This window comes from Lytechinus pictus, chromosome 14, assembly GCF_037042905.1.
Source record: "Lytechinus pictus isolate F3 Inbred chromosome 14, Lp3.0, whole genome shotgun sequence".
Lineage (NCBI taxonomy): Eukaryota > Metazoa > Echinodermata > Echinoidea > Temnopleuroida > Toxopneustidae > Lytechinus > Lytechinus pictus.
In genome coordinates this window covers 5,776,397-5,801,463 of record NC_087258.1, presented here as the reverse complement: position 1 = coordinate 5,801,463, position 25,067 = coordinate 5,776,397, and the positions used below count along the sequence as shown (strand labels likewise).

The window sequence follows — 25,067 nt, the reverse complement described above, 5'->3', positions numbered from 1 at the left end:
CAGTGAATTCTACTCTATGTATTAAGATATGAATATTTTCAGCCCGGACCATCCCTTTAATTCAGATTCCTTAACAAAAATATTGAAAAAAAAGGAATAAAAAAAAAACAAATTAAAAATAGGCCTACAATAAACTACATAAGATATTAATCATGTTTTGAAATTCTTTTTTTAAATGTTTTCACAAAAAATTAGCACTCTACAAGCAATAATATGAGTTAACAGCAATATATATTCATAAACTAATTTGCCTCATTTATTTTGAAATTATGAAGTTTTAACTCGTTGAAAATCTGTAGTTTTATCAAAACTATAGGCCTATATGGGGGTACAAATTTTCGCCAGTCTGGCAAACTTACACTAATCATGGTGTGAAAAAGCACAGTTAAAGATTTCGATGCATACTGCGGACTTAAAGTAGTATAAATTTTCACGTAGGGCCTACAAAACAAAATGATGAAAATTTCATTCAAAAATCTGATAATAATAAATAGCAAAGTTTTGGCGCATGTTCCAGGTCTATGTATACATGATATATCGAGTCATTGTTTCTCCTATTCCCTCACCCCCATCGAGCCCTTCGTCAAAAGCTGTATGGATCCGCCCCTGAATAAAAATTCACTAAAAGTCTAAAGGCGGACGAAAATCCCCTCCCCCCATTGGTAACGACATTGCCAGAGCCGCGCATGCGCGCGCTGCCGAGGTTGGACGTCTGTCCAAATAAATATTACACGTATCGTCAATAGAACCAAATCCGCCGAGGGACCAAATCTGCAAACATCAAGCCGCGTCAAACCCGGCGGATATGGTTCCGATTAAAAACGATATCGGCCATTAAGAACGATATCTGCCGGCGGATACGGTATCCGCCGGTGGAACCGAATCCGCCGCTGCGCCTGTAGTCCTCAAGTCCACGCGCATGCGTACTCTTAATCCGAAGACGCAACTCATGAATATTCATATGTTGGTCCAGAACTCGGTGGGAAAAATAATTTCGCCGCCGGCGGGGGGGGGGGGGGGGGGGGGGGGGGGGTCTTGGTTCCACACCCAAGAGAAATAAAATAAATTAAAGGAGACAAGGTATAATGAAATGAATGGAAACAATGAAATTTGTTAGTTGCTGAATCTAATGGAAAAATCAATTACATAATTAGAATTTAATTTCAAAAGGCATTTTTTTCCAGCTCGATCGCTTTGCGACTTTTTACAGATTTTTCCCACATTACTATGTTTTGCCCCTCAAAATATTTGGTTCATTTCGCAACTGGGTTGAATAAATGTGTTGTGTAAAAGCTATATCCTGTACATGCCCGCGATTTGATTAAAATAGCGGCAATCTGCGAGGTTTAAATGGCTTTGATATCAAGAAATTCCGGACCCCAACCGCACAGCACTGCGTATGGAAGGGTTGGGCTATGGTCCCAAAAAGTTCTACAAACAAGAACAAAAAGAAAGGAGGAAAGAAAAGCAAAGGAAAAGTGTAGAAAGTGTGCATATCGCATGCATGACGTGTGAACGTGATGAATGAAGGATATCGCGATAGCGCAAGAACGATATCTTCCGAATCTTCCGAAAGGAGTGGCCTATTTTGGTACTGAATCCGCCGGAGGAGAACCATATCCGCCGGCGGATTTGGTGCCTAGAACAGTATCTGCCAGGCGCAGGATCTGCCAGGCGCAGGATCCGCCGGTACACCGGCGCCAGGCTCAAAATCGATTTAGGTAAACATTTTACTCCATTATGAATGAGTATGACGATCATGGTTATGTTCATGTGTATTTTTTAATGTGTTGGTGATGATTTTCTAAATAAAAGCAAAATCATAGTAATAGTATAGTAGCGATTCTTTATGTTGCCAATGAATGAGTGACGTCGTGACGGCTGAGCTGAACTGAGTTTGTACATGTACTTGTAGTTGTACGGTACGTGTGTCCCATTCGTTGTTTCTTGTGTTGCAAATAATCATCGTTGGTAAGGGGATCTGGTGCAGGGTGATGGGTAACCCAGAGAGCTCCAGCCCGCGTAGCGGGCTGGAGCCCAGACGCGCAGTGTACAAACGGGCATTCAGGTGAGAGTACCGTGAAGTTTGGTCAATATCATTTACATAATACATAATTTAAACAGAAATTAAGCACTTACCACGATTGTATGGATGATAGTCTAACGAGTGGCAGTTTCCTGACATCGAGGCACAGACTGGAACCTCAAAAAACGATCAGTTCTGTCGCGGTGTCTCTCCCTCTTTCAAAATTCAAAACAAAATGGCCGATCGAGACCGAGGCTAGTATAGCACTAGCGCATATAGACTTTGTCAAATTCGCGCATGCGCCCTACACCCTCTCGAACGGCCATTTTGCTATGAATTTTGAAAGAAGGAGAGCCACCGCGACAGAACTGATCGTTTTTTGAGGTTCCAGTCTGTGCCTCGATGTCAGGAAACTGCCACTCGTTAGACTATCATCCATACAATCGTGGTAAGTGCTTAATTTCTGTTTAAATTATGTATTATGTAAATGATATTGACCAAACTTCACGGTACTCTCACCTGAATGCCCGTTTGTACACTGCGCGTCTGGGCTCCAGCCCGCTACGCGGGCTGGAGCTCTCTGGGTTAGGTGATGGGTAGACGGGCCACTCACACTAGTATGAGGTTAGTATCACTCCTGGTACCAATCACTCACACAACATGCGAGGTTAGTTATTATACTAACCTCGCACAATGCATGTCATTTCATAATGAATTTTGACGTTTTCATTCATCACATGAACGTGAGAGAATGAAACACGCCAAAATCTTCACAATATACTAAATTTATTTAGGTATCTAAATCTTATCATTTAATTCAATTTTAAAAATGTGCTCGAACGTATTTATAAAAAGGGATTTTAAATGCTTACCTCCAAATCTCAGCCAAGACACTCCGTCCGATCCTTAATACTGCGGTGGAAATTACGCAAACAACAATCGAAATGCATATTTTTCCTATCGAACAGTCTAGATTCAAGTCTTCGGCGCATAATAGGAAATTGTACCAAAAAAATCAACAGGTTGCATCTCACGTATAATCGCTGCTGGCGCTACATCATAAAATTACGGTGAACAGCGAAAAAAAATGCGGAGCGCCTAGAACGCGACCAGCAGTACAGCTGATCTGACGTAAACGACGTAAACAAGCAAGTTTATTAAATAATATTGCGCGCCCTCTCTGTGCGTATAGAGAGAACCAGCGAATCGGCACCTAGATCAAAAGCTTCGGTCTCTGTTATGTTGGTTGTTCAGCTGAACTCCGTTGGCTTCACTCACCAAATACAGAGACCGAAGTTCTAGCGCGATCTGTACAGGGGACTCAATGGCCATATGTTTATGTGTATTAAGTTCGGATAAAACAGGGCAGTGAAGTTGCGCGACAGCGGAGGTAAGTCACTGTTTTTGTTCCTTTTAACTTGATTTTCCCAGTTTTTTGGCAATTAATGCCAAGAGGGAATATTAATTTGCATTTCGGTCGCGTTAATTTTCAAAAGTTTGATTCATTAAAGACAAAAATTGAAGAGCCCCGACGGGGGGATTTTGCATTGTAAGTCCCCTAATGGTGGCTGCACGATAGCGAGCCGTCTGTGTATGAGGAGAAATTAAAAAAAAAAAAAAATGTTAAAAAACTCCTCGAAACAGACGGCTGCCAGCTGTCTAATCGGCACCATGACTGCTTCGACATCAAGAAAAATCATCGATGTAAAGTACCAGAAAGACAGAGAGGAAATGAAATTGGCTTCATATCATTTGGTAAGTTTCATATCCAAAGCTTATCTCATTTTAAATGTAGATATATTTCTAATTTTTAGAAAAGACGAATAAACTTATTGCAAATGCCGTGCCAGTGGTTATCCTGTGCACGGCGGCGGTAATGTACCCGTGGGTGCCTGCACCCAAGTATTTAGTGATATATGACTAAATACGAGTTGTGTGCAGGTCTGTTCATCATTTTCCTTTTGTTTTAGGATTGATTTAATCGTTAATTAATATCAAATTTTGGTGTGTAGGTAGATGACACCAAAATAAAGTCTAAGTTCAAATTCGGAGTCCGCAGGTCAAAGGTCACAGCTCATTAAATATGCGAGTTGGTTTCCACATGGTAACTTCTGAAATATTCAACAGATTAAAAAAAAGTTGGGTGTGTAGGTAGACGACACCAAAGTACAGGCTAAATTTGAATTTGGAGTTCACAGGTCAAAGTTCACAGCTCATTATGTATGCGAGTTGGTTCAAAGGTCTTAGTTTGTTCATTATATGTATGCATATTGATTTCTGCACGATATTAAGTTCAATCATATTGAATGAATTTCTGATCGCGTAAGCGGGGGCATCTGTGTCCTTTGGACACGTCAAATTTCTAGTTTAAATGTGTGTTGTCTACTGCATAGATCTACATGTACATGTAGATTCCCCTCAGGTAGGGTGGTTGCAGTGAACAAGTGGCATGCCTGGGCTGGAGCTTGTGCCTTAATTGTCAACAGACTCCACAGAGAGTGCTTGTCAGGAAAGTAGGTAGTCCTGTATTAAAGTAGAATTGAGTTCACTCATTTGGACTTAAAGTAGCCAGAAAGCTCCCAGAATAAAAATCATTCACTATCGTGAGCTTACTCTCCTAGGTGCCTCCTGGCTACCTGAGAGGGAGGAGATATTTGTTTGGATTGTTCATTATTATCATTAATAATGGGCACCTGTCCTAGAAAACAAGGACACTCTGAATAAACAAGACAAGTCATGTCTCATTGACTTGAGTTTGTCCTGGTTATATTGTAGAAAAAGAATGACCAACTACTTTACAACTGTTCTGCACCTTGCCAGAATTCTACTCTGGAAAATTTACATTCCTTTCTTTTCATTTCATTCAGTTCATGCTCCAAGTGCCTCCAACACCAGAAAATGAGAGAAAATGTATTGCTCTTGTGTCAACAAGATCATCATCCGAATTGTTCTCCTAGTATAGAGGTCAGTTCTTAAGAGTCATGTCTGTCGCGCAGGATCAGAACATCAACGAGCATCTGAAAAGGTACCTTTGGGCCAAAAATTGTTTGTTTGCATTATCTTGGCTGACCCTGGTTAAATCAGTCCAATTTTAGTTTTAATTTAATATAAAAAAAATGAATTTAAAAGAATGACCTTTACTTTCATACCCTTTGCTACATTTTATTTTTTAACAGGTAAACTAAATAAAATTGGCAAACGGTGTGGTAGAACATCATCCAAAAGCAAAAGATATTTGTGCATGAACAACTCTTTATCACCTTATGAAAATTTATCAATTAGATCTTACATATCAAGTAGCTAAAAAAAAGCCTGACTGACTCAAATTTTCCTCTCTCACGGCAAATAAACAATTTTTAAGGCATTATTCTCTGACATGCCTTCTTCTATTTTTCTAGATCAATGCGAGTCTATCACCCATGGCATTAAGTTAGATTAAATAGAATCAGGAGAATGAGAGAAAAATATACAGATTTCACACAACATATCAAAAGAACTGCATAGTTATTGATAAAACATTTTGATTTTGTGACATCCAGTGTGATAACCGATCTCATGTACATGAGTATGTCATCTTATATGAATTCCACAAAGTCCCATTGATGCTTCTTATAGTACAAAAACAGTGTAGGAGATACTTGGGGGCAACAGGCAATTACCCCTTATTACAGCCAGAATATCCCCTAGAATTACCCCAAATTAATGCTTTGAGGCAAACATCTTTTCTAGAGTTGCGTTATATCTTATTCTTTAAAGGAAAAGTCCACCCCAACAAAAAGTTGGTTCGAATAAAAAGAGAAAAATTATACAAGCATAATACTGAAAATGAGAAAGTTATGTCATTTTCAAGTTTTGTTATTTTCACAAAACAGTTATATTCACATCCTGGTCAGTATGCAAATGAGGAGACCGATGACATCATCCACTCACTATTTATTTTGTATTTCATTACATGAAATATGAAATATTCAAATTTTCTCCTCATTGTCATGTAAAACAAATGTTTATTCCTCCCTGAACATGTGGAATAACCATTGTTTTAACATTCTGTGGTTCAAACAAGAGGGTCCTTATTGTCAAATTAGTAAAAATTAAATTATAATATTGTATAATTTAAACAATAAAAACAAAAGAAATAGTGAGTGAGGGACATCATCGATTCTCATTTGTATATCACTGAGTTGTGCATGTAAATGTTTTGTGAAAAATAAGTGAAAATTTAATATCTCATAACATTTTTATTTTTCATCCGATTTTGATGAAATTTTCAGCATTATGCTTGTTTGATTTTTATCTATTGATTCAAATCAACTTCCTTCTGGTGTGAACTTGACCTTTAAGAATATTTAGAAAATAATGATCTACATACATGTACATGTACAAGCATAATGTTGATATTTGAATATATGATATAATTGCTTGTTGTGCAAAAAGCAGGTTTTGAAATGGTAGAAATACTGGTAGCTGCCAGAATTTAGTAATTGCCCCAATATGAAAAAATTAGTCGCTAAAATAAAAATTATTTCTGTCAAAAATAGTCGCTAAATGATAATTATTTCTGTCATGATTGATGCTTTCTGTAGGACTGTTAGTTTGAAATTTGGTTTCCTTGCTATTGTTTACTAATGACAAGAGAAGCAGGTTCAAAGTCAAGTGGAAATGGAAATGGAGGACAACAAAAGCAGCAAGCATGTAAACAAAGCTTTAAACTAAATATCAAAGCGGGAACTGTAAATAACTAAAGAATAAAAGGAAATCAAATGTCAAAATAACAATCTTACACTTTTCATTTTATAAGAAAATGTCTGTGATTTATATTGGTTGATTGGTTAATTTTGTGATGTATGTATGAGGAGAGCTGTCCTCCTTTTGTGACCCCACAAAGTAATATTTGATTGATTTATGCCAAACCTTCATCTGGATGTTTCTCTCATGCTTCTGCTTTCAAACTTCATAATTGCACAAATTCAGACTATGAAAAAGCTAGATCAATATATTTACAATTGTTTACAATGTCAGGGAATGGAAGTTGCAAACAATTAATCAGTAAATAAAATCTTTGTATGACTTTGTTTAGGAAGGCCCCAGACACTGAGACACACAATGGAAAAGTCACACGAAAAGTGGAAACAGCAGACGATGCCCTGTCTGCCTCTGCAGAGCTGTAAGTCATTACCTCTCTTTGCTTTCTGACAGTTTGCATTTATCCTTAAAGGCAAGGCTCACCCAAACAATACCAAGATCAGGGTCTTATAATACAAAGCTCAATGATTGATCATACAAATGATTTATACAATTGATGTGATAACCATTGACAATCAGTCTTGCAATCAATCACCTTGTAATCAATTACTTTGTGTAACAGAAGCCAAATTTCAGCTTCCATTGATGGGACTCAAATTGATTGAGAATTTGATCTGTCATCGCTGAATATGTTCCTGTTGTGCATTAACTGGTTATGTAAGATTGGTTGTATGAGAGAAGACTTCTGATTGGTAAATTGCCCTCTTTTTGCAATTATGTAATCCAGTATCTATATGGCCCCGATCATGGCATATACCACTCATTCAATGAACAAGTTCTCAGTTATATCTCCATGTGTGGCAAAATAAGGGTGGCAATGTTTGGCTTATTTTCTCTTTTTCTTTGGGACAAATGCTTGAATTTTTTTACACTGACAGTTTCCATTACACCTATTCGTCATACAACTTGGCTCTTAAGTAAATTAAATTATTTTTTTCTTTATTAAAAATAGAGATCAAAAAATTAAAATTTTCTTGCCATATTACTTTCCACCAATAGAGGGCGTGCACAAAAATATGCCCCAAAATCAAGTTTTTGAGCGCTCTGGTGAATACAAAAATTATTCCCAAGTTACTAATGAAAAATAATTTGCAACTGTATGGAAATGAGTAATTTTGGTCACAAAAGTGATATTTTAATGATTTTTTAAAGTGTGTGCTCTGTACAACATTGGCATACCATAGTCCCACCTGTAGATTCCCCACAGGCAGGATGGTTGCAGTGAACAAGTGGCATATACCAGCAATTTCTGCACAGCAGAAGCTTGTGTACAAAACCTCATAGGGTGATTTATCGATCGATAAGAAGAAGCTTGAAGAAAACGATTCTGCAATATTCAATACAATAAATAAATGTTCGCTATTTGTGTTGTACAATACCTCAGAATTGAGCGAAAATATGAAAAAAATTGAGTATTTCCCCTGCATTAATCTATGAAAAAGGGGCAAAAAATATTGAAAGCGAAAATCAAAATCCCACAACCGCGCATAATATCTAGGGCAGCTGCAGTGCACAGCTAGCCAGCAGGCCACATGCGTATTGCACCTTCATTTTTTACTGAGCGTAGTGAATTGAATTCTATTGTATTGTGACGTCACCTCCTAAAGCCGTTCAATGGTACATTTTGTAGTTCAGATAAATTCAGATATAAAATTTTAAGTCAGAAGTGCTCCCATCTTATATAACACATACTATTTGTCGTTCAATATACAATATCATTCGTATGTACAAGTCCTGATGTACATAGATTTTTAATTTCTCTTGTGCGCTTATATTTCAACGAGGCCGATATAAACGCACGCAAGAACTTTGAAATCTATGCATTTTCATATTAGGGTATATTGAACTTCAAAAGCATGCGCTATATCATATAGAAGTTCTGAAAGCCCACCCCCCCAAAAAAAAAGGCTGAATAAAGCTGCTTATGCCTGTGTTATAACGTGCAGACAGTGAAGTAAATTTCTTACAAAAGATGTAAAGCTTGAGCTGTATGAGGGCAGCAAACTGTATTGGCAAATTGCTAACTTGAAGCTTCTTTTGCATTCCAGACAGAATAATCTACATCTAGTGACATGTGTACTACCCTATGCCTATTAAAGTCTGATGTGCTTTTATAGATATATATATATATATGTATATGCCTACATCCTACGTAAGGGCGAAGTCAATGAATGGGTTTATTCCTTCATAATACAGATATAGACGTAAAGACGAAGGTAGAGGGCGTTAAGGCGCATTACGAACATTGAAAGAAGACAAAAAAATTTGCCTTAAACACAATATATATATACCCATGGGAAGGGCTTGATAAAAAGGGGGTGGGGGTGGAAGAGGGTTCTTCTGAAGACCCCAAAACACGAGAAGCCTATGGTGAGTGAGCTTTCACTTCCTTCTCTTTGGAATAATTTCATATAAAAGTTAAGAATTATATCATCATTAGAGACTTTCAATCTAAACTGAATTCTTATCTTTTCTAACAGTATCAGTTCTTGCCACTAAGACACTCATCTAAACTCTCTTGATATTTATTTTTTCTTGTGCGCCTTGGAATAGAACATTTCTATATAGATTGCACCATATAAACGCCTTTTATTATCATTATTATTACTATTGTTATTCCTACTGTATTAATTCTCTATGAAATGTTGCTTCCAGGATCTACTTGGATTACAATGCGACCACACCGGTAGAGCCAGAGGTCATTGAGGTCATATCAGAAACCTTATCGGCAGCCTGGGGGAATCCAAGCAGTTCTTATCCTCAAGGTTTGCCTCCTCCCCGTGACCTGACAGTTTCTCTTTCCAAAAACTGCTTCCATTTTAAAGCAAATACAAACCAGCACCATCAATAGCACCACCTGAAGTCCTAAACTATTCATATCTGGCCATGTTCTTAACCCATAATGCCATACTCTGAGTATCGAGTGTAGTCTTGTTATATACAGTAGGTTCACTGAAATGATGACACACTAACCCACTACCAAATACATTCATACTGCAATGATTGAAATACCAAATAGCAAAACCTTGCCTCTCAAAGATATTATAGTATCTCCAAAGAAACCAAATTACAAGCTAATTTTCTTTATCTTTGATAATAATCTCAAAGGTATATATCAAGACAAGCTATTTATAACACATGGTCAATAAGAAACCACAGACATTGTTGGTCAGTTCGCTCTCCGTTTATTTTCTTAGAAAATGTTGAGTGATTTCAAGTATGGTGTTGAAATTCGGTGTTGGTGTTATGGCAGCATATCCTGAAATATGAGCTGCCAAAAACTTTATCACATCAAGTATCATGTGAAACCTACACCAGCCACAACATTGTACTTGATATGAGGGTGTTATTGGGATTGACCTTGGAAAATATTATGTATTTCTGGAAGACTGTGTAAAGCACTGGTGTTGAATGTTGTCTGCTATGCCAAATTTTACAGCTGGTTCGCTGTTTGACATGTACATGTTATTTCCCTATTCATGATTGCCAACCCTAAGGGATTGTTAGAATCATGATTTCAAGTTTAGTGTTGATGTTGGTGGTCTCAAGGTCACAAACACAATGAGACATCACAGTAACATTAACATTTACAACTTGATAAGATGGCAGGCAAATTATCAAAGATTCTTACATTTTTTAATGAGTAATAATATCCACTCTTTCGATTTCCTGTTAATCCAAATTTCATTTTGAATATTGAGATTTCACTGCAGTTTTATCCTAATGACACTAGAGGACAATAATTCGATTTAGTATTAGACCAAGTGTAGTGTGGACCAAATGGAAACTAGACCAAATTGATAGTGGACCATCTGCCTGTAGACCAGGGGGGGGGGGGGAGGTTCACAAAGATTTAAGTTTGACTTAGAGTCGCACTTAAATGCTGACACGTACATGATATGCAACGCACAATCTTATTGATCAGTATGCAGTAGTGCGCATCCTCTGATCTGACCTATGCCTCAAATTCCTCCAAAAGCTGTGTGCACCTGAATCGGTAGCCTAGTTTTGCTGGGTAATAATAATAATAGCAGGGCCCGCTGGGAGAACAGTTTTCCGAACTGAAGTGGCTACCCTGGGTAAATATGCTGTTTATTATTATTATGCAGTCATGCCTTTTATACCGCACGTAACTGGACTTTTAAGTGCAACTCTAAGTCATACTTAAATCTTTGTGGAACACCCCCCCCCCACAGGTGAATATGATCCTGTGCATTTATGTCTCTTGGGAAATGATACGTCTGTCCAATCACCTTTGCCAGCAGTAATGATTTGGTCAACAATCTGTAATAAACTTCTAATCTGCATAATAATTAATCTTCTTGTGTCAATCATATTTTCAGGTCAACTAGCCAAGCAGTTGATCAACAAAGCCAGGTCACAGGTTGCTACGATGGTAGGGGCATCCCCCAGTGACATCATCTTTACATCAGGTGGAACGGAGGTAACGTTACAGTCACACCAACAAAACCGCCTCCAAACCAGTCGATGATATGCCATTGGAAATAATGTAAAACCTTTGGTCGATCAGGGTCCCGTGACATGAAAGATAGCCTTTCATCGTATGCTTGATTTTCATGATTGATAGTGCATTGTGGTCAATGTGATCAATTGTAAAGATATTCTTCTACGATGATTGCTAAGTTTTGTGTTACGAGCCCCTGGAGTCACTTCTGCTGGTGTGACTGGATTGCAATGTCTGTATTTCCCTTGGATCAGAGGGAAGTCTTCTTTATCAGAGATTTCAGTGTGGACTCAGTTATACATCCCTGTATTCATGACTGGTGACCCTTTCCTGTGCTAAATAATTTGTATCTCTCTAGCTTTATACATGTTTGGGAATTAAGAACATGTTCCAATCTTGCATAAAGTCGTGCATAACTTGACAAAAAGCTTTATGAAGTACCCTGTAACATGGCAGGTGAAGACTGTTTGTAAGTTACATGTATATACAGTTTTATGCACAACCATGTGACCTTTTGGGTGCTAAATGAGATAGTGGGACTAAATTTCCCATGATGTATATTTTTGTTTGTGTGAAGTATTTCTAAAAAAAAATTCATCGAAAAATAAAAATAAATTGACAAATTATAAAGTATGCCTGTAAATGCTTGTTTGTTTGGGTCGACTGCCAGTCACACCCATCTTTTAGACATCTAAAAGAAAATCCCTATCTGCCGTGGAGTGTTGTGGTCCAGTGGATTAGACCCTAGACTTTACAGCAGAGGGCCGTGGGTTTGAATTCCAGCCATGGTGTAATAACCCTCAGCAAGAAATCTATTCACAATGTGCTGCACTCCACCCATGTGAGGTAATGGGTACCAGCAGGAAGTAATTTGCCAAAAAGCTGTGAGCACTGGAATCGGCAATATAGGAGCATCTTGAGCACCTTTCAGTAGTGGATATGGGCACAATACAAAAAAGCTGTATTATTATCATTATAGATATTATTATTCTAATATATATTATTACAGTAGCGTACGTAGGATTTTTGAAAAGGAGGGGTTCAAGCTGAATGAAATTTTGACAACCCAAAATGTTAGGTCATTTCCTACCCCCAAAAAAAATTTGACAAGCAAAAAAAAAAAAGGGTCTTCAAAAGATTTTAGGGAGGTGTGGGTTTGAACCCCTGTAACCACCCCCTGTGTACACTACTGCGAAAGGGGGCAGAGACTGCAGTGCACGTGCGCGGAGCTAGCTAGCTTGCCCCCTTTTCGATCCCATGACGCATTGCGGTTCTGATTAGCGATAAACCTTATTATAATAATTATAATTCTACAGGCAAATAACCTGGTCATCCATACAGCTATTGAGCATTTCAAGAACAGTGTAGGCACATCCTCATCAGTCATAACCAGACCACACATCGTAACATCCAACCTGGAACACGACTCAATCAAACTTCCTCTGGAACATCTAGTGAATCAAGGAATTGGTAAGATGCCTCCTCCCCCCTCAGTCTGGTGGTTATCTATACTACATGTGTGTTACCAGTTTTGAAGGGAGAGGGGGTACATTTTTAGGTACTTGGATCAGGGGATAAATCTAGCAAATTCATTGAACATGGGGAGCATTGGGCATTTTCCAGAAATATTTTTGGCTTAATATTTAAATTAATTATTTATTCATTTATTTATATATCTTCTTTTGGATGTCTCCAACCAGTATTGGTATACTGTTGTCATTGGAGGTATTATAACAAAAATAAATATATTACAAAAATATATGGAAAATAACAATGTGTATTTTAGACTAAGAATTTCTAATATAGAAGAAGAAAAAACAACAACAGAAAACAAGTAGGGGTAGTTTACAAAAGAAGCTTGAAATTTCTAAAATCTACTGGAAAAAACAGTTTCCAATGACCTTGTGACTCCTAACTTCTTCTTTGTCCCTCGAGTTAGGTTTGGCACATTTATTGACCCTTTGTACTTGTAGATAAAAAAAAATTGCCTTGATTTCATGATTAATTTCCTCTTCATACAGCCGATGTGACCTTTGTACCGGCCTCCATAGAAACTGGAAGGGTGGAAGCACACGCCATTATCGATGCTGTTCAACCGACCACCTGCCTTGTCACAATAATGCATGCAAACAACGAAACAGGAGTCATCCAGGTAGTTTGAATCTCATCATACAGTATCATGCTAGGGAGAAAGTTTTGTTATGAATGACTTTTCCTTTTTTCAATCTTTCACCATTGGCCTTTTGGTTTTTCCAAGCTACCTCTCATTTTATTTTCCTCTTTTCAATCAAACAAATTAATTGTTTCATTTTTTTTATCAATTTCAGAAATACAAAAATGCAAATAAATGATGAGCACATTGTTATTGAAGGTTATATTTCACAAAGATATTTCTTTAAAACTATGGCTAAATCTCTGTGTTAGGTTGTTTAAATGAAATTTTGCACAAACCTGTAATGACATTTGTCTGTCTTGCATGAACAGTGTACATTATGCATATTTCAGTTTTTACGTAGGTTTAAACCTTCATCGTGGGGTATAGCATTAGGTCCATATTTTGAATTATTGTATCTTAAAAACAATGGTTTACATGTAAGTTTCCACAATACCTATGTGAAGTGTCAAAAATCTCTGTACACCATAGCTTATTAGAATCATTTGCAATGTCTTTATGGTGAATGATAATATTGTAATCATTTCCAGACAGTTTGATTATTTGAGTGGCAAGTGTGTGATGATAAATTGATCATCTTTTTGGGAGTTTTTTTTCACATGTGGCTATCCATAGTTAACAAAAGTACACCATAGTCTTCATGTAAAGCTCAGATAGACTTCATGCTATCATGTCATCTAATTTGTCAGAATTGTCTGTTTACTTTTCCGAATCCCCAGCCAGTAGAAGAGATCTTTCAGAGATTGAAAGGAATGACCCATGACCCTCCCCTGCTTTTACCCAGAATCCTCTTGCACACCGACGCTGCTCAGACGATAGGAAAGATCAGGGTAGATGTTGACGATCTGAATGCAGACTATTTGACGATAGTTGGTCACAAGGTAGGAGAAGAATACTTACGTTAGAGCGGTGTCTTGAATCTTGATTAGGGACAGTCCTGCGAGAATGTTTAGATTTAGCGAATTCTGGCGAATGGAGAACCCTTGATGTGAAATATGGCAGTCTCCTGTGGATTTATTACATCGTTCTTTAAAGAAAAATTTAATACTTCACATCATTATTTTTTATTCATTTTGTATTAGAATACAACAATGTTATTAATGTTATCATTTCTGTATAGTATGCAAACGTTATTATACACGTTTTGTATAATTCAATGCAGAGATAAAAGCAAGTAAAGAAGAATTTCTCTCTCTTGTTTAATTTCAGTTTTATGCCCCAAGGATAGGTGCATTGTATGTGAGAGGCCTTGGAGATTCTACCATTGACCGGGGTGCACCTCTGTACCCCATGCTGTTTGGAGGGGGGCAAGAAAGAAATTTTAGACCTGGGTAAGAGAAAAGCACTTTATGGTCAGTGGGCTTTTAAAACCTTTAATCTTGAAATTTAAGAAAAAAAGGTAGTGAAAAAGATAACGCTTAGTGTTATGGCATTAATAGCCAACTTCCTTTGCTTATATGTAGTTGTCTTCAGGAATTAGACAGTGTGTGGTTGCCCTGTATGAAATTTTGTTTTTAGCCCTCAACATATTTACCTTTTGTGATATGAGAGTTCAACAGCCCAGGGACAATATATACTTTGAAGTGGTGATCATATGATTGCTAGGTCTCTACCTGTAAGTTTGAGGTTCAAGCCTCGTGTTGAGAATTTGATACCATTTTTCAAAGAGTCCTGGGTCAAGTGTCTGAAACTTATTTGCATAGAATGTCTTTCCTATCACTGATTTATTAAAAGATGTTTGAATAGGCACTCACTCATTTTATTTCAAACTTTAATATTAACTTGTAAACGTTAATATCTAACTTGCAATTTGTAATTCATATTGCTTTTAAAACAGATATAGGTGATGAAATTAAATATGTCATTAAGGCTTGTCTTTTGATTTGGTAAATACCCACAAATGCATCATGTGTATCTCTATTACAATTCCTTGCTAGATTATGCGTATTAGGGAAGAAAATTACACAGGAGCTCGTGGCGATAGCATCACCAAATTGCTCAAATAAGCCCTGGAAGAAGAAAAAATAGCCTCTGAAAATCAATATTCAATACAACACTACAGCTTATCCAATGTTGCTTTTTCAGGCAGTAGGTTGTGAAAGTAGCCCCCCCCCCCAAAAAAAAATATATATATACATGTATATATATTTATATATATAAGTGTGATCAATCTTGGTGATGTACGTGTACGGGTCTCCTTCATAATTATATTCGAGATCAAGTGTATGGAGAGGGCCGTATATATATATATATTTTTAATTCTTCTTTCACTAATTTTACATGAATGATCAAAGAGCCCCTTTTATAATATAAAAATTGCAGAAAGAGGGTGCTTGATATATAAGATATTGATATTTGAAAATTTCAGAGAATCACTGGTAGAGAAAATACTGAACAGCTACTAAAATTTTGAATGATTTGCATGGTAGATGATACCTGATTATAATTGATACTATTGCCCCTCTACCATTTGCAAGCTTTAACTGGGCTTTAATTTTGGAAATTAAAGGTGGTGGTCAATTTTGTAAAGACTACTTTACATAATTCACTGTGCTTTCCTCCTTTACCAATAATGATCTCATGTGTGTGTTTTTTTCTTGTTGCCATTTTAAAATATTGATTCGAATTCATCATGCTATCTGGGGGATGTTTCATAAAGCTGTTCGCAAGTTATGAGCAACTTTAAGAATAACTGGTGAAACTTTTTTACGCGCTAAACCATCAATGAACATTTTGATGTATACCATTCATTACAAGCAAGGATCACCATGGCCAATTGTTCTTAAAGTTACAGACAGCTTTATGAAACACCAGGGGTCAGTTTCATTAACTGGTGACCATGGGGTGTTGCAAGAAAGTTGAGTTACAATTGATTGAAAATCAATTGCAAATTTCCAACCATTCCTGATAAAGTGCAAATAGCAATCAATTATCAGTTTGCATAGCTCAAAACAGGCTTGTGATCAAAAGAAATTTTATTGCTACTCCTTTTGATTTTGACAAGTACCGTGGAAACCTTGATTGTATCCCCCGAACAGAGTTCGGAGGATACTATGGATTTGGCCTCGTCGCGCCGTCGCGTCCGCCGCAGAGATTTCCTTGTGAGCGCTCTATCAGCTGCATTTCTTCTCCGATCATCTTAAAATTTGGCAAGAAGGTTGAGTATGGTATAGCAAAAAAGCCTATTGATTTTGGTGTGGGCGGAGACATTGTTGCCATGGTAACAAGAGTTTTTGTGGAAATAGCAGAGATGTCCTTGTGAGCACTCTACCAGCTGCATTTCTTCTTTGATCTTCTTCAGATGTGGCATAAAGGTTGAGTGTGGTATAGCGAAGCCACCTATCGATTTTGGTGTGGGCGGAGATATCGTTGCCATGGTAACGAGTTTTTTTGTGGAAATAGCAGAGATATCCTTGTGAGCGCTCTACCAGCTGCATTTCTTCTCCGATTATCTTCAAATGTGGCATGAAGGTCCATTATGGTAAAGCAAAGAAGCCTATTGATTTTGGAGTGGGCAGATACATCGTTGCCATGGTAACAAGAGTTTTTGTGGAAATAGCAGAGATGTCCTTGTGAGCACTCTACCAGCTGCATTTCTTCTCCGATCATCTTCAAATGTGGCATGAAGGTTGAGTGTGGTATAGCGAAGCTGCCTATCGATTTTGGTGTGGGCGGAGACATCGTTGCCATGGTAACAAGTTTTTGTGGAAATAGCAGAGATGTCCTTGTGAGTGCTCTACCAGCTGCATTTCTTCTCCGAACATCTTCAAATGTGGCATGAAAAATTTGGTAAAACCTGTAACATCTGCTTTTTTTCCAGTTTGTCATAACAGTTGGCACACAGAAGCAATATTAGAAGGTGAAGCGAAGATGCCTATAATTTTTGTCGGGGGTCTTAGGGTCAGGTTTATAAAATATATCCAGATTACTCTATAATTGTATTCCCCAACAGGTGATACTGGACAATATTTTAGGTTCTGCAGAGTCATGCTGCTAGGTCATATTATTGTCATCAAATTTGGTACCCACAGGCAAAATGTGGGCAGGGTCATTGTCGCCATGACAATTGTATTTATTTGTCAAATATCTGTGTGAGCTCTATATACATGTATCACAATGACGGATGACGCGGTGGGTTCGGGGGATACATGTGCTCGGCCGCGCGACCCGCCGAGCATCTCTAGTTTTGATTTGGTATTGAGCCATGTTGACATGGTAATGCGACAATGGCAACGATACCATAAATTTGATATCACATCAAAGGAACAAAATTTACAAAGTGCACAAATATATGCCCAACACAAAGGTTAGCAATCAATCGCTGATTGAAATTGAATTAGGTTTGTCGTTGCATGCTCATTTTGCTCAGTAGACTGACTAGGAACCAAACGTAATTGTTCTTTGAAGTTAGCGATTAATCGCTAATCTTTGTGTTACGGACCCCAGATCATGACACACTAGAAGTCACAGGTATCTGAAATATGTCTCTTATAAATGCGTGTGTGAAATGATAAATGATCAGCTATAAACCCCAAGTTGTGTATCTTTTTCTCTACTCCACCAACACTTTGCAGGACAGAGAATACGGCTATGATAGCAGGTTTAGGCAAGGTAAAGTATCATGAGATAGTAAACATGAGTTCTCTTTTTTTTGGAAGGTATTCTACTCCTAGCGCACGCTAAGAAATTTGGGGCCTGTTTCAAAATTTTTATTATAATCACAAATTTGTAATAACATTTAAAAGCCACTGAAGTCCTTCAATCTGACTGGCTTGTTATAGAAATTGTGCATTTGTTATTATAGCAAACCTTTATGAAATAGGACCCTGGTGATGTGTGGATCCAAGAATAGCTGAAAAGAGTCTCATAACTTTCATAACTTCTCAGAAATTGATTTAATTTGGAAGATGAGTGGGAATGAGGTTGTGAACAATTTGTTTTGAAGCTTGAGCTGCTTTATTCACCAATGAAGTCAATATAAAATTTGCATTTTTGCTTGATTTCAGAAAACATATAAAACTGTTACTGAATTAATTGCGGACACTTTCCTTACACCTATGCATCATAGGCAATCATTTCATTGCGGGCTTTTTAAACTTTGTATCTCAAATTTAAGAAAAGAAAAAGACAGCTAAGAAAGAGTTATATTTTAGAGTGAGCATTCACATCTGTAGTAGAGAGAACGATAAGAAACATGGGGCCCATTTCATGAACAGTTTAAAGCTACTGAAATCCTCCAATCTGATTGGTTGATAGTACATTTGTTATAGAAATGGTGCATTTTCAAATTGTTTCAATATTCTTATTATTTTGCATTCAGGCTGCTGAGATTGTAACAGAGAATGTGAAGCAGTTTGAAGACCATATGAGAAGAGTACGAGACTATCTTGAAGAACGCATAGAGGTGAGTTATAGTTATTATATGATATCGGAGGGCTCAGAATGGCATACCAGAAATATTCCAAGAATTTAGGAAAATATTCCATGAATCGCAGATGAGTGGAATATTGGCCCTAACGAGTGGAATATTTCTGGTATTTCATGAAATAAAGCCATTCAATATGATTATTATCATCTATCCCACCTCCCCCCCCCAAAAAAAAAAGAGTGAGCAATTTGATTTAACAGTTTATATAACTTATTATGCCAGTATCACTTCATAGGATCAATTATGGTTGTTGACATTCGACTGTAGTTCATTATGATGTCATCGAGCGTAGTTGTGCTCTATGCTGCGCATAGCATTGCTTTCATTGTTGTACGTGTTGTATATTTCACACATTCGCGCACGCGCCCTAAACTGTTGAATATGCTCTCTTATTCAGTATCAAATTTTGTACAGGAGCCTATGGGATATTCGTCGGATTTCGGTCCTTTTAAGGGATACGCTCTGATACTGCACGGGCAATTGATGCAGACCAAAATACGCGTTTTTAATACATCGCTAGAACACTCTATATAGGTGATAATTACCAATCCATGCTTACATATATTCACTTTCTCTACAATCAGTTGTTCTACTTCTCTGTCTAATACTGCATTGGCTTATTCCAGTTGTATGCTTTTCACACTACAAAATTTTTCCTTAACCCCGGGAAATAGGTGGGGCTAAAGGGGGAGGGGTGGCCACAGCCCGCCATTAATTTCCCTGGGTTAAGCTTAGCCCAATTTGGTTTCACACTACGTTTTACCAAAATGGGCTAGCACGATAAAATTGTATGGTACTATCTGGCCCTGCTAAAAAGTAGGGTTAGCCAGCTTATTGTGGTGCTAGCACAATGGTGGTGGTAAGAACTGCAGTCTGAAACCAAACCGGGCTAAAGAAAAGTGGGGCTAAGCATTAGCCAATCACAGAAGTCAAAATGAATCATACGCTGTGTGGCAATATCATTAATATTCATGAGATGTGCGATAGTCCGGGGTTAAGGCGTTAACCCTGATTAAGCAAATAGTATTGGGTCAAGAAAGACAGTCTGAAACAAAAAAAAAATAGTATGGGGTTAAGGATAGTATGGGGTTAAGTATAGTCCAGGATTAAAGGACAAGTCCACCCCAACAAAAAGCTGATTTGAATAGAAAGAGATAAATCAAACAAACATAACACTGAAAATTTCATCAAAATCGGATGTAAAATAAGAAAGTTATAACATTTTAAATTTTCGCTTAATTTTTCAAAACAGTTATATGCACATCCTGGTCGGCATGCAAATGAGGGGACTGATGACATCATCCACTCACTATTTCTTTTGTATTTATTATATGAAATATGTAATATTTTGATTTTCTCGTCATTGTCATGTGAAACAAAGTTTAATTCCTCCCAGAAAACATGTAATTCCATTATTTTAACATTTTGTGGTTCAAGCAAGGGGGTCCTAATTGTTGAATTCGTAAAAATTGAAATATTGTATTATTCAAACAATAGAAAACAAAATAAATAGTGAGTGAGTGACATCATCCACTCTCTCATTTGCATATCACTGAGTTGAGCATAGAACTGTTTTGTGAAAAATAAGCGAAACTTTAAAATGTCATAACTTTCTTATTTTACATCCGAGTTTGATGGAGTTTTCAGCATTATTCATGTTTGATTTTTCTCTATTTATTCAAATCAACCCTTTTCTGGGGTGGACTTAACCTTTAAGGATAGTATGCGGTTAAGGATAGTGTGGGGTTAGGGATAGTCCGGGGTTAAGGATAGTATGGGGTTAAGGATAGTCCAGGATAAAGGATAGTATGCGGTTAAGGATAGTGTGGATTAAGGATAGTATGGGGTTAAGGATAGTCTGGGGTTAAGGATAGTCCAGGGTTAAGGATAGTGTGGAATAAGGATAGTATGGGGTTAAGGATAGTCTGGGGTTAAGGATAGTCCAGGGTTAAGGATAGTATGGGGTTAAGGATAGTCCAGGGTTAAGGATAGTATGGGGTTAAGGATAGTCTGGGGTTAAGGATAGTATGGGTTAAGGATAGTCCAGGTTTAAGGATAGTCCGGGGTTAAGGATAGTATGGGGTTAAGGATAGTCCAGGGTTAAGGATAGTCCGGGGTTAAGGATAGTATGGGATTAAGGATAGTCCGGGGTTAAGGATAGTATGGGGTTAAGGATAGTCCGGGGTTAAGGATAGTCCGGGGTTAAGGATAGTATGGGGTTAAGGATAGTCCGGGGTTAAGGATAGTCTGGGGTTAAGGATAGTATGGGGTTAAGGATAGTCCAGGATTAAGGATAGTATGCGGTTAAGGATAGTGTGGGGTTAGGGATAGTCCGGGGTTAAGGATAGTATGGGTTAAGGATAGTCCGGGTTTAAGGATAGTCCGGGGTTAAGGATAGTATGGGGTTAAGGATAGTCTGGGTTAAGGATAGTATGGGGTTAAGGATAGTCTGTGGTTAAGGATAGTCTGGGGTTAAGGATAGTCCAAGGTTAAGGATAGTATGGGGTTAAGGATAGTCCGGGGTTAAGGATAGTATGGGGTTAAGGATAGTCCGGGGTTAAGGATAGTATGGGGTTAAGGATAGTCCAGGGTTAAGGATAGTATGGGGTTAAAGATAGTCCAGGGTTAAGGATAGTCCGGGGTTAAGGATAGTATTGGGTTAAGGATAGTATGGGGTTAAGGAGAGTCCGGGTTTAGTATAGTATTGGGTTAAGGATAGTCGGGGGTTAAGGATAGTATGGGGTTAAGGATAGTCCGGGGTTAAGGATAGTATGGGGTTAAGGATATTCCGGGGTTAAGGATAGTCCGGGGTTAAGGATAGTCCAGGGTTAAGGATAGTATGGGGTTAAAGATAGTCCAGGGTTAAGGATAGTCCGGGGTTAAGGATAGTATGGGGTTAAGGATAGTCCGGGGTTAAGGATAGTATGGGGTTAAGGAGAGTCCGGGGTTAAGTATAGTATTGGGTTAAGGATAGTCCGGGGTTAAGGATAGTATGGGGTTAAAGATAGTCCAGGGTTAAGGATAGTCGGGGGTTAAGGATAGTATGGGGTTAAGGATAGTCCGGGGTTAAGGATAGTATGGGGTTAAGGATATTCCAGGGTTAAGGATAGTCCGGGGTTAAGGATAGTCCGGGGTTAAGGATAGTATGGGGTTAAAGATAGTCCAGGGTTAAGGATAGTCCGGGGTTAAGGATAGTATGGGGTTAAGGATAGTCCGGGGTTAAGGAGAGTCCGGGGTTAAGTATAGTATTGGGTTAAGGATAGTCCGGGGTTAAGGATAGTATGGGGTTAAAGATAGTCCAGGGTTAAGGATAGTCTGGGGTTAAGGATAGTATGGGGTAAAAAAAGCATATTAGTCTACTATCAATTGGTACAATAGTCGTTTGTTCTACACTACCCACTTATTCTAGTTCCATTTTCCACTTTGTCTACTTATTATTCTTATGAGTCAAAATAAAATTTTTGGTTCATAGACAGTTTATCTAACCATATTGACTAAAAAGCATCAGACCAAGTACAGGTAGATATTAGACAAAATTGGTATGGAAATTTTACAAGTGGGCTAAAAAAGAAAATAAAAAAAATAGATATCCATTTTGGTATGACAATACTAAGTAGAAGAGATGGTACAAAATATTTAAGATTAGGGGCTACAAATACATTTCTTTTTGCTTCTTTAACATGTTTCTCTTCTTAATTATTTTTTCTTATGTAGTCCACGTTCCCTGGTCAAGTGTGTTTCAATGGAAAATGTAAGGGAAGCGAGCGGATACCCAATACGTGCAATGTTTCTTTCCTCGGTAGAAATCGACAAGGTAAGAACTGAATGGTTGTTTGCATTGTTGGGGCGTCATGGTCTTGTGGCTATGATTCGCGTCTTTAAATGAGAGGGACTAGGTTTCGAATCCTAGCCATAGCATGTTTTCCTTCAGCAAGAAGTTTGCCCACATTGTGCTGCACCCAACCCAGCTGAGGTGCATGGGTACCCAGTAGGATTTTTCTTCAGTTGCACAGAGCACTGGAAGTCAGCTTGAGCTAAAGCTAGGGTAATGATAATAATAATAATGCGCCTCAGAATAGATTCATAGATATGTGGCGCTATATAAATGACATTTTTATTGTGTAACTGAAGCCCATGGGGTCTCTCGACCTGCAATGAGTTTAACTCCTGCACAAAGACCAAGAAGTAGCCAAAAAGCATGGCACCTATTAAAATTACGTATTTGATGCTGATGGGTGTCTCAAAAAGCTGTTTGTAAGTTCTTGTGATAAATGGTATACACCAAAATGTTTATTGGCGATGGTATAGATACATGTAGTGCATAAGAAAGGCTCATTAGTCATTCTTGTAGTTGCTCTTAACTTACGAACAGACTTTATGAAACACCCCCCCCCCCCCTGAAATCCAGCAATCAAATTATAGACAAAACTGTTAAAAATAGTCCTGCATACTGACTATCATTGTATGCTTAAGCTTAATCAATTATTTCGTATTCTGTATTATAACATGGAGGTATGGATCTTAATGAAATGATTGGTTGAAATATGTCTTGTAATCCAGTCATTTTATTTCAGCTTACAGGAAACTTTGCTTGTGACTACTGGTTCTGTTGACCAGTTGTGGTTTGGCAATGAATACATTATTTTGCTCTGGCTTTTATTGTAATTACACTCTTGTTACCTTTGAAAGAGTTGAAACTGAACTGTTCCAAAGCTACCTTGTGCATGTAATTCTTATGTCTTAGATGATGTATATTATATGTGGATTAGATGGTTTTTTATTAAATGTGAAGAAAATGTCTCTCTTCCGCAGTTCGTTGCTGGAAGGTAGTTTGCAGAAAGTATTGTTTTTTATTGTTTTCAATTTGTTTGCAAATTTCTGCAATTAGAGGAATCCTGCATTTATATTATGATGTCAGATGCCCAGATGTGTGTTGTATTTTCCTTCTTTTCTTTTGACCCCCCTGCTGATTAGCATAAAAGAGAATGATAGAAATATTATGAAACAGAAACATCCCCCCCCAAAAAAAAAAAGATGTAGACTTTCTCTAGGATTTCTCCTTTGTTATTAGCATGCACACATACTAGTATATGCTGTGTGTCAGCAATGTGTGTACACATTCATCTGGTCCACAAAAAATAATATATTTTTCGGGCTGTGAAGCACTTTGCTGCTGGCATCGCTCGAAATCAAGTAGAAGTACCTGAGTTCATCTGAAGATTTAAAGTCACCATTGCTTCAGTTGTTACTCTCCTTTTGCTTTTTATGCAGGAAGAAAGATTTTATTAAAGGCAAAAAGATTCCAGGCCAGTGTTGGAGCTGCATGCCATTCTCATGCTGGAGACAGGTAAGTACATGTTCCTCCTCTGAAATTAAAGTTTTTAAAATGATACTAAAGTAATAGTATTGTGAATTAGAATGTCAAAGTGATATGAAATTGATATTAAAGAAATATCTAAGTGGCTATAAAGTGATGTGAAAGTAACATTGATGTGCTATTCCAGTTGTGGGAAAGGTTAACAGTTATTGTATGGTTTAACATTCTTGAAAATTGATAACGATAAAGATAACGATGATATAGAGCGCTTTGTATGATTGATAACGTCACTCTGAAGAGGAAGAAGACAAAGAATGAACTAGAAGAGAAAGAAGAAAAGGAAGAAGAAGTAGATAAAGAAGACGAAGAAGGAGGAGGGAGAAGGAGAAGAAGAAGATTAAGAAGAAGAAGATGAAAAGAAGAAGAAGAAAGAGGGAAAGAACAAAAAGGAGAGTGAGCAGAAGAAGGAAAGGAAAATTCAAAGAGGAGATCTTTCCATTTGCCACAATTTTTAGAAAAATGATTATTTGCAGAGGCTGATCATGGATGGACGTTTGATGCTTTGACACTTGAAAGTGTGAACACCTACAAAAAAGATACCCATGAGATGTGGTGCATCCTTTTTATGTTTCATTATCAAGGGTACCTACCCTTAAAGGTGCCAAATAATCACACAATTTGGTTGAAATGACTACCAACATCAAATAGCATTGGTTCAATATTCAATGTCATGGACTGCAGTGGCGTAACAGGCGGGGGGGCAGGGGGGGCAAGCTGCCCCCCCTGGCGGAGCTCACCGGGAAAATAAAAAAAAAACGGGAAAAAGAAAAAAAAGGGGGGAAGAAAGGGAAAGGG

General features: G+C 37.7%; 1 protein-coding gene across 2 annotated transcripts in view; it reads left to right on the top strand.

Moving 5' to 3' along the window:
* Positions 1-1,511: 1,511 nt before the first annotated feature.
* The window catches only part of LOC129275998 (selenocysteine lyase-like), a 32,086-nt gene continuing 8,530 nt past the window's right edge, over positions 1,512-25,067 (top strand). Inside the window, exons 1-13 of one of the 2 annotated variants that reach the window (XM_064109125.1) lie at positions 1,512-1,721; positions 4,894-5,051; positions 7,104-7,190; positions 9,485-9,594; positions 11,173-11,273; positions 12,611-12,764; positions 13,316-13,446; positions 14,187-14,348; positions 14,677-14,798; positions 18,042-18,078; positions 18,788-18,871; positions 22,610-22,709; positions 24,167-24,242. In XM_064109125.1, coding sequence (XP_063965195.1) covers positions 5,008-5,051; positions 7,104-7,190; positions 9,485-9,594; positions 11,173-11,273; positions 12,611-12,764; positions 13,316-13,446; positions 14,187-14,348; positions 14,677-14,798; positions 18,042-18,078; positions 18,788-18,871; positions 22,610-22,709; positions 24,167-24,242 — 1,208 coding nt within the window. In that variant the 5' untranslated portion in view covers positions 1,512-1,721; positions 4,894-5,007. Of the gene's footprint in view, positions 1,923-4,893; positions 5,052-7,103; positions 7,191-9,484; positions 9,595-11,172; positions 11,274-12,610; positions 12,765-13,315; positions 13,447-14,186; positions 14,349-14,676; positions 14,799-18,041; positions 18,079-18,787; positions 18,872-22,609; positions 22,710-24,166; positions 24,243-25,067 lie in introns of both variants that reach the window. The other variant, XM_064109126.1, reaches the window with a different exon arrangement.